The 12,955-nt window shown below is 29.8% G+C and overlaps 1 protein-coding gene across 4 annotated transcripts; it reads right to left on the bottom strand.

The window, feature by feature from the left end:
* Nucleotides 1-5,368: 5,368 nt before the first annotated feature.
* On the bottom strand, nucleotides 5,369-10,408 carry LOC112024547 (bidirectional sugar transporter SWEET2). Of its 4 annotated transcripts, none has more exons than XM_065761628.1 (7): nucleotides 9,930-10,408; nucleotides 8,522-8,558; nucleotides 8,168-8,384; nucleotides 7,911-8,069; nucleotides 7,689-7,808; nucleotides 7,396-7,529; nucleotides 5,369-5,716 (listed from the first exon to the last, which is right to left on the bottom strand). In XM_065761628.1, the coding sequence occupies exons 1-6, from the start codon at nucleotides 9,982-9,984 to the stop codon at nucleotides 7,416-7,418; spliced, it is 702 nt and encodes a 233-aa protein (XP_065617700.1). In that variant the 5' UTR covers nucleotides 9,985-10,408; the 3' UTR covers nucleotides 5,369-5,716; nucleotides 7,396-7,415. The 4 variants fall into 4 exon arrangements, with proteins under 4 accessions (XP_065617700.1, XP_065617699.1, XP_065617698.1 ...); XM_065761627.1 differs by lacking the exon at nucleotides 5,369-5,716 and adding an exon at nucleotides 6,039-6,349; XM_065761626.1 differs by lacking the exon at nucleotides 5,369-5,716 and adding an exon at nucleotides 6,412-6,710.
* Nucleotides 10,409-12,955: the final 2,547 nt, after the last annotated feature.

The following is a 12,955-nucleotide window of genomic DNA, read 5'->3' as shown; positions in this document are numbered from 1 at the left end:
TTTCTTGTTCTTACTTTTAAGTAGTTGTAACAAAAAGATAGTGGAAATTTCCGTTGACTGTGGCCTGGGTTTTATTTGCAATAAGAACAAAGCAATGCCGCAACACAATTACCACTTTACTTACCGCACATTTTTCATCCCCAATTTCATCTAATTTGCTTCGGTAAATAATTAGATGCATGATCACCAAAGTACCTTGCTTTTACGCATATGTCTAAGATACTCCACGCTTAAACATACTAAAAGTCGTCTTAATTAGTATGTCGAGAGCCTTGTTATTCAATTAGCATATCCTAGTGTTTTTAACGAAAATATTCAAAGTTCTCCACACTTTATTTTAGTCTATAATTATTAATTACCGAATTATCACCCAAAGAAAAAAATCGTTTTAATATATATATATATATATGGAAAAACGTGAATTCTACTCAACTCAATAGATAAAAGTTTTTGTAGTTGAATAAAGAATCTAAGTTTGGATTTTGTTTACACTAAAAACTAATTTATTGTTGACTTGATAATAAAAAGCATTAATTATCATGAAACTTATGTGATATGTGATAGGATCAAATCCAATCTTTTGATCCTATCATATCCATCGAAAGATATAATGTATGGAAAGGCCACCATAAAAATAAAACACTTACTTATGAGGGGAACCCATTCGAAACAAACTTACCTGCAGGCCAAGAAAGAGAGAAATGGCCAACTAGGCAAATGAACATGGAGATGCACTTAGAAAATACAAAATCCTTTTTTTAGTAAAGTTATAATGATCAAAGGAAGATGAGAAGCTTCGTACATAATTAATGGACATCCGTTGAAACCAATCTTCCAAAAGAAGTTATATATGATCCAAGAAATACGGTACCCATTTCATTGTTTTGACTTTGACCTCGAATTATTATTATTTTTAATGACTTGTCGTTTTGGAAAATATATTTGTTTTTTCCCTGATCTATTCAGATCTTAAAAATGAACCAAAACAATATTTTCTTTTGTTTGGTTTACATGAAAAATCATTAATATTTTTTAATAATTATACAAAAAATAACTTTAATTAACGAAAACACAAACCAAATTGGAAAAAAATTTCTGTTCTTTTGAGCTATCAAAAAGTCTCAAATTGAAAACATGTCTCAAACTCAAAATGTACACACACACACACACACACAAAAAGCTATGTAGAAAAGCGACAAGTTTAAGTAGAAAATGTCATTTGGAAAAAAGTTAAAAATTCGGTGAACATTGATCGATGCTAGTCTATGGTGTGTTTGTGGGGAGAGAAAGAGAGAGGCTAAGAGAAAAAAGTTACTATTAGGAGAGTTTTGTGGGATAAAATTTATTTCTAAAATTGTTTTTGCTTAAAAAAAAACAAAAACAAAAAAAAAAAAAAATTCAACTTATTGAGCTTGTTTTTCGTTAAAAGATTTTTTGTTGACATGTGATTAAACACTTATACATATGGTCGAAGAAATATGGCAAGATGGAATCCATTTTGAGGGTTCGGCTTTGTATCCTATATTTTTTGTTGACATGTGATAAAAGATTTTTTTTTTCTTGTATCTAAATATGTGCATGGTATTACGTCATTTAAAATGTTAAATAATGTGGTATTATGTGATGCCACAAATTGATTAGATATTGATTATGTGTGTATTGTGTGGGTATGTGCTGAATCTCGTGTCAGGCATATAGTGGGTTGATTTGGCCTTTATAAACAACTATAAGAAGCAATTGTGACTAGACATGCCCTTTTTAGGTACACGTGTGATTGAAGTTCCACATTAAATAATGACAAAAAGAATGAGTGGTTAATATAACATAATTGAACTCATACCTATAGAGCTTAGGTCTTTTGAGTTAAGTGTGTCTCTATATGTTATATTAACTACTCAAAGAGTTTTCCCAATGTGTTTATCTTCCCAGCAAGTATTATCAGAGCTCATGGTGGCGTGTGGCAAATATGGCAAGGTTAAGGTTATTAAGGTCCCTTTTGCAATTGTAGCAGGGATGAGGTGTGTGTACTTTGAGCCCTTTCGTAAATGAAGCCCACATTGTTGGTGTATATGTGTGAGTGAAGTCTTACTTTAAATAATAATAAAAAGAATGAGTGGTTAAAATAATATAATTGAGTTCATACTCATTGGGTTTAGGTCTTTTGGATTAAATGTGTCTCTATATATTATATTAATTACTCATGAAATCTCCCTAAGGTGCTTATCTCCCAGACACAATGTAAGTGTAGCTAGTGCTTTATCTTAGGTTGCTACAAATAGTATCAAAACTAGATTGGTATCCCCCTATGGACTTGGGGATACTTCCTCAGAAAATAGGCCCTATTAAAGACCATAACACAATTTTTTTTGTCAAATAATGAGAAAAATGAGATATTTCAAGCTCTCAAAAATAGTTTCCTTACATTTAACCTCTATTGTGATTCAACTAAAAAAAAAATCCTCTAACTGAATTGTATCGAACGTGTATTGACATGGTTTATAAAGTTATTGATATTATATTTATTAGTTTTTTTTTTTTTTGGAGAAATAATTGCTAACCCTGCAACTCGAATCATTTTCCCCCTAAACCCCTAAGTACTTTGTACATAGAGAGGTGCCAATTTAGCTACAAGGCCTTTGGCATGTTGTCTTTATTAGTTTAAAGAGCATTATTGGCATATAAACTCTTTGATTGAATATTCTTTCTCGCGGTTCCTTACACCGTTCGTAGTCAGCCATTCAAATCCAATTTAACACTCATAGTCATTTTCAGGATTTCTTAATTTTAAACAACATATTCCAAAGCTTATAGTCAATCAACCATGTCATTTTTATGTGTCCACTACAATTATAGCACTAAGCGCTCAATTTCATTTTATTTTTATATTTTTTCATTTTGATATTTCAAAATTTTAATTTATTTATATTTTTTTTTTCATTTTGATATCGAAATAACCTGTGTGAAAAAAAAAAATTTATTTTTATATTTTTTTCATTTTGATATCGAAAAAACCTGTGTGAAAAAAAAATTATATTTTTTTCATTTTGATTTATGTCAAGTAATTGAAAAAAAAAAAAAAAAAAAAAAAGTCAAATGCAAATACATGAAGTTTTACAATTTTCTTCTACAAGTTTTCATATTTTGAAATCCTTACATAATAGTTCATTATACATGATAATTCATTATGATTGCCATTATCTATCTTTATTTTTTAAATCACTAATTTTATAATAGAATGTTATCATAACATAATAACAATACACACATGTAATAAACCATCTATATTTACTAATTATTAAATTATATAAATTTACATTATGCACTAATACATGCACACATTCACACAAATAACATCTATATCTATATATTACTAAAAACTGAAGCGTGGCATTTAATGTTGCTACACTCACATTAAGTCATGTCAACAGCTATGTCATTATCAATTTACTAAAATTGGAATTGACTGCTAATCCAGCTTGATACGATTTAGTTTTATGTTTTATGTTATTTATTTATTTTATTCTCATTGGTTTTTAAATGTTATATTATTACATTATAAAGATAGTATATAAAAAAATAATATTATTTTATTACATAGCATAACTAAAATAATATGGTGTTTATTGCTTTACATTTCATTTTTACTATTTTTCTTCTCATCTTATTTTATTCTACATTTAACTTTAGCAACATCCTCCATATCATAATTATTTATATTTTGTCTCATTTTTTTAAAATTAAAAATATAATATTTTTTTAAATTCAATAAATAAAAATTGCTCTTATAAAGTCTTCCCATGAAATGTTACAATGCATCAATGGAAAAATGAAATACAAAACAAATATCAATTTAGAAACACTCAATTAAAAAATAAAAATAAAAGACAATAAAAAATTTTCTTATAAAGTAGTCCCATAAAATGTTACAATGCATGAATAAAAAAAAAGAGAATACAAAACACATGCTATTTTAGAAACACTAAATATATAATAATAATAATAATAATATCAAACTAAACATATCATAAAATAAACTAATAGTTATGGATATACTAACTTCATGGCAACAAAACAAAATAAAATAAAAATAAAAATACATGTTACAATATGCATATTTAGTACATTAGAATTATCATCAAATTTGGAAAAAAATAGGATGTTAACGAAAAGAGAGACAGAGAAAAAGATTAGTAAAAGAAATCAAACGTCAATTAAATAAATTAATTAGTAACCGTTAATTGGAAAACAAAGAGGTTAACGGCTAAAGGAGTAAAAAATTAATTAAAGATGAACTTACGAATATTATTAAAAACTTTACAATGCAAATAAATAAATCGTTAAATTCACTTAATTAAATCATATAATCAACAATTAATTACAATCGTACAAGATTTAAACTTGAAACTAATAAAACTCTAATCTAGAAAATCATATTTATTATCAAAACTAAAAGGAAGACATTCTTCAGTAATAATAGAAATATATAATAAATAAAGATGAAAATTTTCAAAATCCTTTTTTTGACATTTCATTTAACATTATTTATAAATTATTAAAAAAAAAAATTTAAATGCTTATCACACACCACGACTTTTAAAATCTAATGAAATGTTCTAAGAATTTAACTCTCATTTAATGCCTCTACTATGAAAATCACCAGCCAGTAAAATATGATAATAGTAAGAAACATTATAAATGAGATCATGGATAAATTAATTAGCCACTATTATTATAGAATAAATGTCTTTTTTTATGCATCTAAGAAAATGAAAGGTATAGAGTTTACTTATTAAGGTATATGTAAAGATTCGCGTTAAAAAAATATTTAAAGGTTTTTTTGAAAAAAGTAAAAGTATATGTAAGGTTTTTATTAACTTAAAAGACAGTGAAAAACCAATTTTTAATTACTACAATTGTCGCTACTCTATAAATCACACACAACACTATAGTTAATTACATAAACTATAGAGTTAGACCATTTTAGATATATACCACCATATTCAACTTATAAATTACAACCCAAATTAATCATAAAATTACACAATCAAAGCCTAAACATGTAGCTGAATTACCTTATGAATTATTGCTTGGAATTTTCACAATTATTGAAAGAAAATCGCCAAATTTAATTTTTAGTAAACATCAAGACAAGGTGAATTTTATTTTATTTTTTTTAAACCATAGAAAAAAAATATTACCCACATTATTTCAACCCTTGTGGAAAAGAAGGTTTACATGTAGCATGGAAAATGTGTTTAATTGACTTAGATATGTAAAAATTAGTCAATTGACTATGGTAGAATTAAGGTTTCAAATTTTAAATAAAACAATTCTACAATAATAAAAAAAAAAATTGTGATAAATATGATTATGAAATGCATTACTTTTTATTAAATTAGTTCAAATTACAAAATAATAATAATGAGACCACCTTAAAAAATAGTCACACGCAACGCACGAGTCCACAACTAGTTATAATAATAAATAATGTACATAATCAGCATCAGACACATACTCACACAAATAATATATAAATTTATAATGAAAAGAGAATTCACAAACGCTCACCTTTTACTCTTAGAATTAGAGATACTAATTGTCATATAGAAAAAAGAGATTCATGAGAGAGAGAGAGAGAGAGATTTGTGCTATATATTGTTGGTCGGTTTTAGGATGAGTTGATTTGCATTGTTGTTTGGTTTTAGACTCATCTAATCTGTATCAAAGTATGTAAGATTTAAGTCAGGGTATGCAAAACTATTTTTAAAGGTAAATTAAACAAATAAAAAATATTTTGTATATATAATTTTCTTTTTTAAAGTTAGGGGGTTAAAATGAACCCCTAAAGAACAAGTAATGCCACACCTACTTGAAAGTTTTATGAATTTCACTTTCTTCCACTAACTTTCTTACTTTCTTATAGACAATCTATTGTGTCTTATTTATTTATTATTTAAAAACAAACACAAACTCAGGGGAGAGAAGATGGGGTTCTAATCTAAAAACGCACCGCACACTCCACTCAAAAACTAATGGTAACTTTTTAAGCCATGTCATTCTTTTTATTAATGCTCTAGACAGTTCAGAGATTTGAAAAATACATGGTTATCATCTAGGTCTTGAGGCACAAATAAATTACAGCTACCTAAAGCTCATCAAACTTTTAACGCAAAAAATAGTAGTCATTGCATGGTGATGATAATCAACAATTTAACATGTTAGGCATATCATTCAGGATCTTGCAAGTAATTTCAGAAATGAAAGGGTAACTGGAGCTTTCTGAAGCCCAAAACCGAATAGCAAGAGAATCAAGAGAGGTATAAGCATATTTAATTGGCAAGCAGTTAATCTGCAATAAAAAGTTATACATAGCAGTCACTTGAGAAGGAAAAAGGGAAAACAACAGCAATATGTTGATCAAAAGTCATACGAGAAATCAACCGATTAACATGTGAGAGAGATTATTCAAATTGTAGTCTAGAAAATAATTTCAAATATAAGGCCAACCAAGAAATCTAACACATTTAGCTTACACAAACTGTAAGCAGGTATGTAAAATTACAAATAACATTACCAGTGATTTGAGAAAGCAAAGTAAAAACCACAGCACTCAATAATACAAGCAATTGACAAGCAGGCGGCGTGCAGATCTTCACGCCAGTGCTTGGATCTCCGATAGTGTATTATTTCATCTATATCAATAGTGCAAGCTGAAAGCCATATCAAAAAAGGGCTTTACAGGTTTAGACATTTCTGTGGCAATTGCAATCAGCCAACTATGAAGTACTGCTGATTTGATGATCTTTTCCTTTGACACATTTTGAAACCACATATTTATATAGAAACACATTTAGGGGGAAAAGAGAATAGGAAAAGGAAACAAAAGACAGGGTGATTCAAATATACATACACACATACATACATACATATGTATATGGATGCTCAAACAGACAAGGACAGATAGAGACAGTGGGGGAAGGAAGCAGGTTGAATGGCTCAAGAAATGGCTTTAGTTTCAAGTTGGAACTTCCACCATTCTTTATTTCAAGCAGTTTGCCTTCTTATTTCTTGTACAAAAACAGCATCGGCTTTCACCGATTAATAATAAAAAAATCAGATCCCACTAATGCAATTATTAAACTGCAAATAAAATTTACAAGCACACATTTGAGCTAATTGAAGCAGTTTGCTTCTGCGTGTGTGGAACAAGAGGAGCATAACACCCATTTGATTGGACAGTAAATTTGATCACTCTGAAAGGTCTTTCTTGTCCACACAAGGAAAGAGTAGAGCAGGGCTTCCCATCACAGTAATACCACAGAGAATAGAATCATCTCACATGATAAAAACAATGACCTAATCACTCAAGCAAAAACAATGCATCTGTGTCGTTACCTTTGCCTGTCATCAGCTACTCATCCATATGACACTATCAAAGGTTCTCGGGAATCCTCTCTTGATCTGTTGCTATAGTAGAAGTACAAGACCAATTGTACAATCCCCAAAATGGTTCCCATCCCATTTGGGACCTGAAATTCATACAGAAATAAAATATTTACACGTGGGAAAATACACAAGCCCACATATAAAAAACTGAACTGGTAAAGTATTGGTATCAAAGAAATTAGAAAATAGAGAGGGACAGAGACAGAGAGAGAGGAGCAAACAATGTGCTGAGGGAAACTTACATAAATGAATGGGTCATAATTAAACAGTCCATATAGAAAGAAACATGAGCTCATTAGGAAGGTGGAAAGGGAGAGATAAAATGGCATAAATTCTACACTCTTTGTCCGGATCACCAAATTCTGAAGGATATAACAACATACAAAAAGTCATCAAAAGTTAAGCAATTAAAGAGACATACCATTTCTAGCAAAAGGTATGCAAATGCCTGAAATAAAACTTACAATTATAAACAATGGAGAAGCAAACATTGACACAAGGGAAGCACCACTCAGTGATCCAACAAAGATCCACCGCATCATATGGTCAATCATTTGCAAGCTTCCAGCCACTACAATTGCAAACAACACAAAAACTGCCAGCAACAAACCAAGCATCCTCAACTGCCAGCAACATTTAACGGGAAAGTGAATGACAGTTTAGAATTAGACAAAATGCTTTCAGGAATTTCATCATAATATCAAGTTTGCGTGTATTTAACCTTTTTCACTTTCTCAGCATATACTATGAAGAGTATAATGTAGATCAACTGAAAAACTGCACCGATTGAATTGACAGTTGTAACCAATACATTGTCAGAAGATATGATGGGGGTGCCGTACCACATGCAGAGCAAGCAATTCAAAAGAGCATATATATACGGCAGCCCTGAGAACTGTTCTGTTGACTGGTTTCTGATAATTCTCCTAAAAGTGGGCCTGAATTTTTTGTTGTTATTGGGGGGAGGGGGGTAAAAAAACTAGTTAGGGGATGAAATATAGTATAATCTATATGCTCCTCTTTCTCCTCTTAAAAGTCCTATAAAACAGGAAGCCTATTCAGGTCTGAAACTTACATAGGGGATACAAACAGCCCAAAAGCAAAGATGTTCCCTGCAACAGATAAATGTGTATATTAACATATCATAATTCTAAGATATTAACCATTATATTCCGATTAGTGCAACAAAAGAATTAATCTCATAAAATCCAATCTTTCATAACTATCTTGAATGTTGTAGTTAAGAGCCAATTAAAATTTTGACGGTTACCTACCCCCTCCACACACACAAATCTTTGATGGTTCCAAATTTGTTAGAATAAAAGCACATCTGTTTCCTTTTTCTGAAATGCACTGCTGCTCTTATTCCCCATATTCATTTGTAGATATACTCAAATTTCCAGTCTAATTCTTGGGAATAATATTGACATTAAACAAGCCCCAGAGCCCAAATTTCCTAAAGAGTGTCTAAACATGACTCCCCTCAGCACTTGCCAAAAGTGCATATGAAAGCAACCCCAGTGCAGCATGTATTTGAAGTGAAACTATAGTAAAACTTGTATATCAAATGAAACGTTCCTTATGTACCAATGCTTTCAGTAGCCAATAGAGATGCACTAATCCTACATTTCAGAACTCTAGTGCTTCATAAGAAGGTAAAAATAAATAAATAAATAAAAAAGAAAAAGAAAAAGAAAAAGAGAAGAACACGTGTTCAACTTCTAGACTAAGCCACAGAATTCAATACCCACATTGGGCTCTAATTTTACTAGTTCATAATTGCTAGATGGATTCTTTTTATCAGTGCAATATAACTACTTCTTCCTTTTAGAAGCCAACAACTCTAGCATATGACCCTCAAAATCATGCAAGGTTCTAGTACTTAAGAAAGCTGAATCAAAGGGTACAAAGATCAGTAGTTCTTTTTTTGCTTTCAAATACCAAAATCAGGATAAATATTTGGATTATGCTAATAACAGAAAACATAATGTGCACTCCCACAACTACGGGCAACTCTTAAAAGATTCTTCTGAAATTATCAACCGCTTTATTCATCTTTCAACAAAACCCCAAGAAGGTTCGATAAGTTTCTTAACAAAATGTCTAATGAATATCGATATTCCTATTCTTCAATCTATGTTAAGAATGCATGAAAAAACTAGAACTAAAGCCATTAGAACAATAACCAATACGTTTCTTAATGATAGGAACTCCCAATTCCAGAAAATTAAAACTTGGTCTTTGTTCACGTAATTAAAAAAAAAAAAATTGAAGCAGGTAGAACAGGAACCAATGGATTCCATAGAAAAATGGTGTGTTATCTTTGTTCTGGGAAAAAGGCTTTGTTGCTGTTGTTTTAATGTGACTCTCTTTGGTTTAAAGCCAAAAGAAAAGAAAAATTCCCAAAACCAATAATTCAGCTAAGTTGTCACAATGGAAAGAAAAACCCAGAAAATACAAAGAGAGTAATAGAAGAATAATACCTGCGACTCCAGCTGCATCCTTGCAAATTGCAAGAACAGAAGACGAACTAATCATCAATAAATAAATAAAAAATTCAAAAGCAACACACCCAACAAACGATCAACCAAACCAAAGTTCCAAACCCAAATGTTTATATCATTATCACATTTCCAACCCCCACCCCCTTCTTTCAAATATATCCTCTCTCTCTCTCTCCACGTTTATAAAAAAATTATAATGGCTGGCATCATGGCAATTGCAAGCAACTTGAAAACGAAATAGTAATATAAATTAGGCCGCCAGTCGGCCTTTTTTCTTATTTGTGTTTTTTGGGAATGAATATGTTGTTGGGTATGGAGCTTATTTTCTTGGTTTTCTATTCTAGTGCGGATAGAAATATTTGTGAAATTGAGCGTAAAAAAGATTATTTATTTTTAATAATTTGATTAAAAAAAAATTGAATTCTAGATTGAAAAGATTAGGAAGAGGATGTGAACAACAGAACATTTGAAAACAGCGGGTTTGTTAGTGGTTTTTTTTTTTTTTTTTAATATATCTCATGTTTATTAGATATTAATACCGATAATGTAGTATTATTTGATACTAATTTACTAAATATCTTTTCTTTATTATTTAATACCAAATAGGCAAGAGGTGCTAAGCTGGCATGATACGGATGGATGAGGAGATAATGTTAATACATATATGTGAGGAATTGACTTATAGGCGCCAACGACTTGTCCTTCTAATCCACTCCTCTAACTAACTCGTATCAGATCTGACTCAACAAACAATGATGGAGATTTTTTTATTATTTAAAATTCTATAAGAAAATTTTATTACAAAATAAATAAATAAATATTATCCACGAGGTCCTCGAGGAGGGATCTCTCTTTTATTATTATTGAATTTTCTTCTTCTACTTACTTGTATCTCATAGTCAGTGATTGAATTTTGTAATCAACTATTATTATGTCCGCGATGCACTTCTTAATAAAAAAAATATTTTAATAATATAATTAAATTTAATAATAAATAAAATGAAAAAAGAATTAATTTAAAATTTAAGATTAAAAAATAAATTGTACTTGTACACTTAAAAGAAATTTAATTTTTATTTCTTATTTTGATATTTAAATAATTTGTTTTAGTGTTGATTTTATTCAAATGGCTATAAGTTATATCAACTCTAAACTAGCATATATATCCATATGTAACATTCCAAATTAATAATAAATAAAAATATAATACTCTAACTTAATGTAACATTCTAATGTACTAATAAATAAATATAACACCATAACTTAAAGTAATGTTTGTAATTGTATTGTGTTTTAGCCTTTAAGATCACATATATATTTTTTTTATCATAAAATATAATGAATTCAATAATTGAAACGACTGAAAACAAAATTAAGCCAAAACCTCAATTAATTAATGAAAAAATATCCAAGTTTTTGAGTTTAAAAAAAAAAGGGGGAGTTAAGTAAAGATAAACTTACATAAAAATTTGGACAGATGGATTCTCTCATATCCAATTTCATGTTTGACAGCAAATTTTGCTTTTAATTAAAGAATATAGATTACATGGAACAAAACACCAAACAAAAGCCATAACAAATTAAATCCATTATAAAATATTGATGTCAACAACAAATAATCATGTAATAAGAAATTAAAAAAATACAAATATATTGCTTGCAATATTGACTTCTAAAAAAAACACTAAAAGGTGTAATTAAACATAGAATTTCAGTCTATCTATAAAACTTGTTGATAAAAATCATATTATATATAATAAAAAGGCAACAAATACACAAAATCTATTCAATTTGATGAAAAAAAAAAAAAATTTACCTGCAAGGTTGTAGGTAGGGCAGAGAGGAGAAACGTAGCACTTTTCTATTATGAAAGATGCAACATCAAAAATAAGTACTCATGAAAAGTGATAGGCCAAAAACGTATTAACCCCTTGTGATATATTAATTGATTAATTACCCAAATTTATTAATTAATCAAATTAACATGTAAAGCGCGTGGTAGCACAAACAAATCACCAATAACTAAAATATGCACCAGAAAATAAATTAACATGATGATTTGTTTACGAATAGGGAAAACCTACATGGCAAAAACCCCACCGGGTGATTTTAAGGTCAACACTCCCGAAATTCCACTATTATCACAACAAGCGGTTACAAGTAAAGGAATCTCAGTACCTTATACCAACCTACAGTTGAACTATTACCCCAATACCCAATTGGACTTGTTCTGTAGTAACAATTTATCCTTTTGATGCACGGCTCCTAAGTACGTGACTAACCAATTGCGCAAATCCCAGTACGCCACTTCAATCACCAACTAGAGAAGATTGTTGGTTGAAAAGTTCTTTAGTTCATCCACACAATGAAGATCAAGAAGATGCTTAGTTACAAAACCCTACGGTGTACAAATACAGCAACTTCTTTAGAAGAGATGAACTAGGGCAAAACTCTGTCTCCGGTCACAATTTGCTTGAGCAAAATTTTCTCAATGCTTATGCAACTTGTGAACTCTTTGACGGCCTTTCAAATAATCCTTTTATATGTCTAGGGTTAGGAGAAAAGAAGGCCCAAAGACACATTCACAGATCCCAAGAAAATCATATCAGAATTCGGAAATTCTTAAATCACGATAGATAGGAGCTGTCGAGTAGCTATCGAGTAGGTGTTGAGCACACGGGGCTGAAATAGTTTTCTTAAGCCCAATAGATGCAGCTGTCGAGCTTTAATGAATTTGCACTATTCAGCTTGTTTCTTGGACAGACTTGAATTGCTTTAACAATTGATCTTGAAACCTTGTTTCTTGAAGTATTAAGAATACCTAGATCTACCCAATTACAAGTAAAGTGCGTTTTATCAAATGATTAGCCAATTATATAAAAGAATTACATATGTTCTTAATAAGAGAAACACATATGTCCTAACAATCTTTCCCTTTGGCAATCCATGACAAAACCACAACAAACAAATGAAAGAGAAGTCATAAATCACTCAACTCATATTCA

Source organism: Quercus suber, unplaced genomic scaffold (genome assembly GCF_002906115.3).
Source record: "Quercus suber isolate HL8 unplaced genomic scaffold, Cork oak 2.0 scaffold_423, whole genome shotgun sequence".
In the NCBI taxonomy this organism is placed as follows: domain Eukaryota; kingdom Viridiplantae; phylum Streptophyta; class Magnoliopsida; order Fagales; family Fagaceae; genus Quercus; species Quercus suber.
Note: the sequence above shows the minus strand (reverse complement) of the source record. Positions and strands in the feature narration are given on the sequence as shown.

Coding starts and splice junctions, on each gene's coding strand:
- LOC112024547 (XM_065761628.1), bottom strand. CDS start 9,984: ATGATTAGTTCGTCTTCTGTTCTTGCAATTTGCAAGGATGCAGCTGGA. Junction 8,385..8,521: donor GGGCTGTTTGTATCCCCTAT/GTAAGTTTCAGA, acceptor CAAAAAATTCAG/GCCCACTTTTAGGAGAATTA. Junction 7,530..7,688: donor ATTATGACCCATTCATTTAT/GTAAGTTTCCCT, acceptor TATGAATTTCAG/GTCCCAAATGGGATGGGAAC.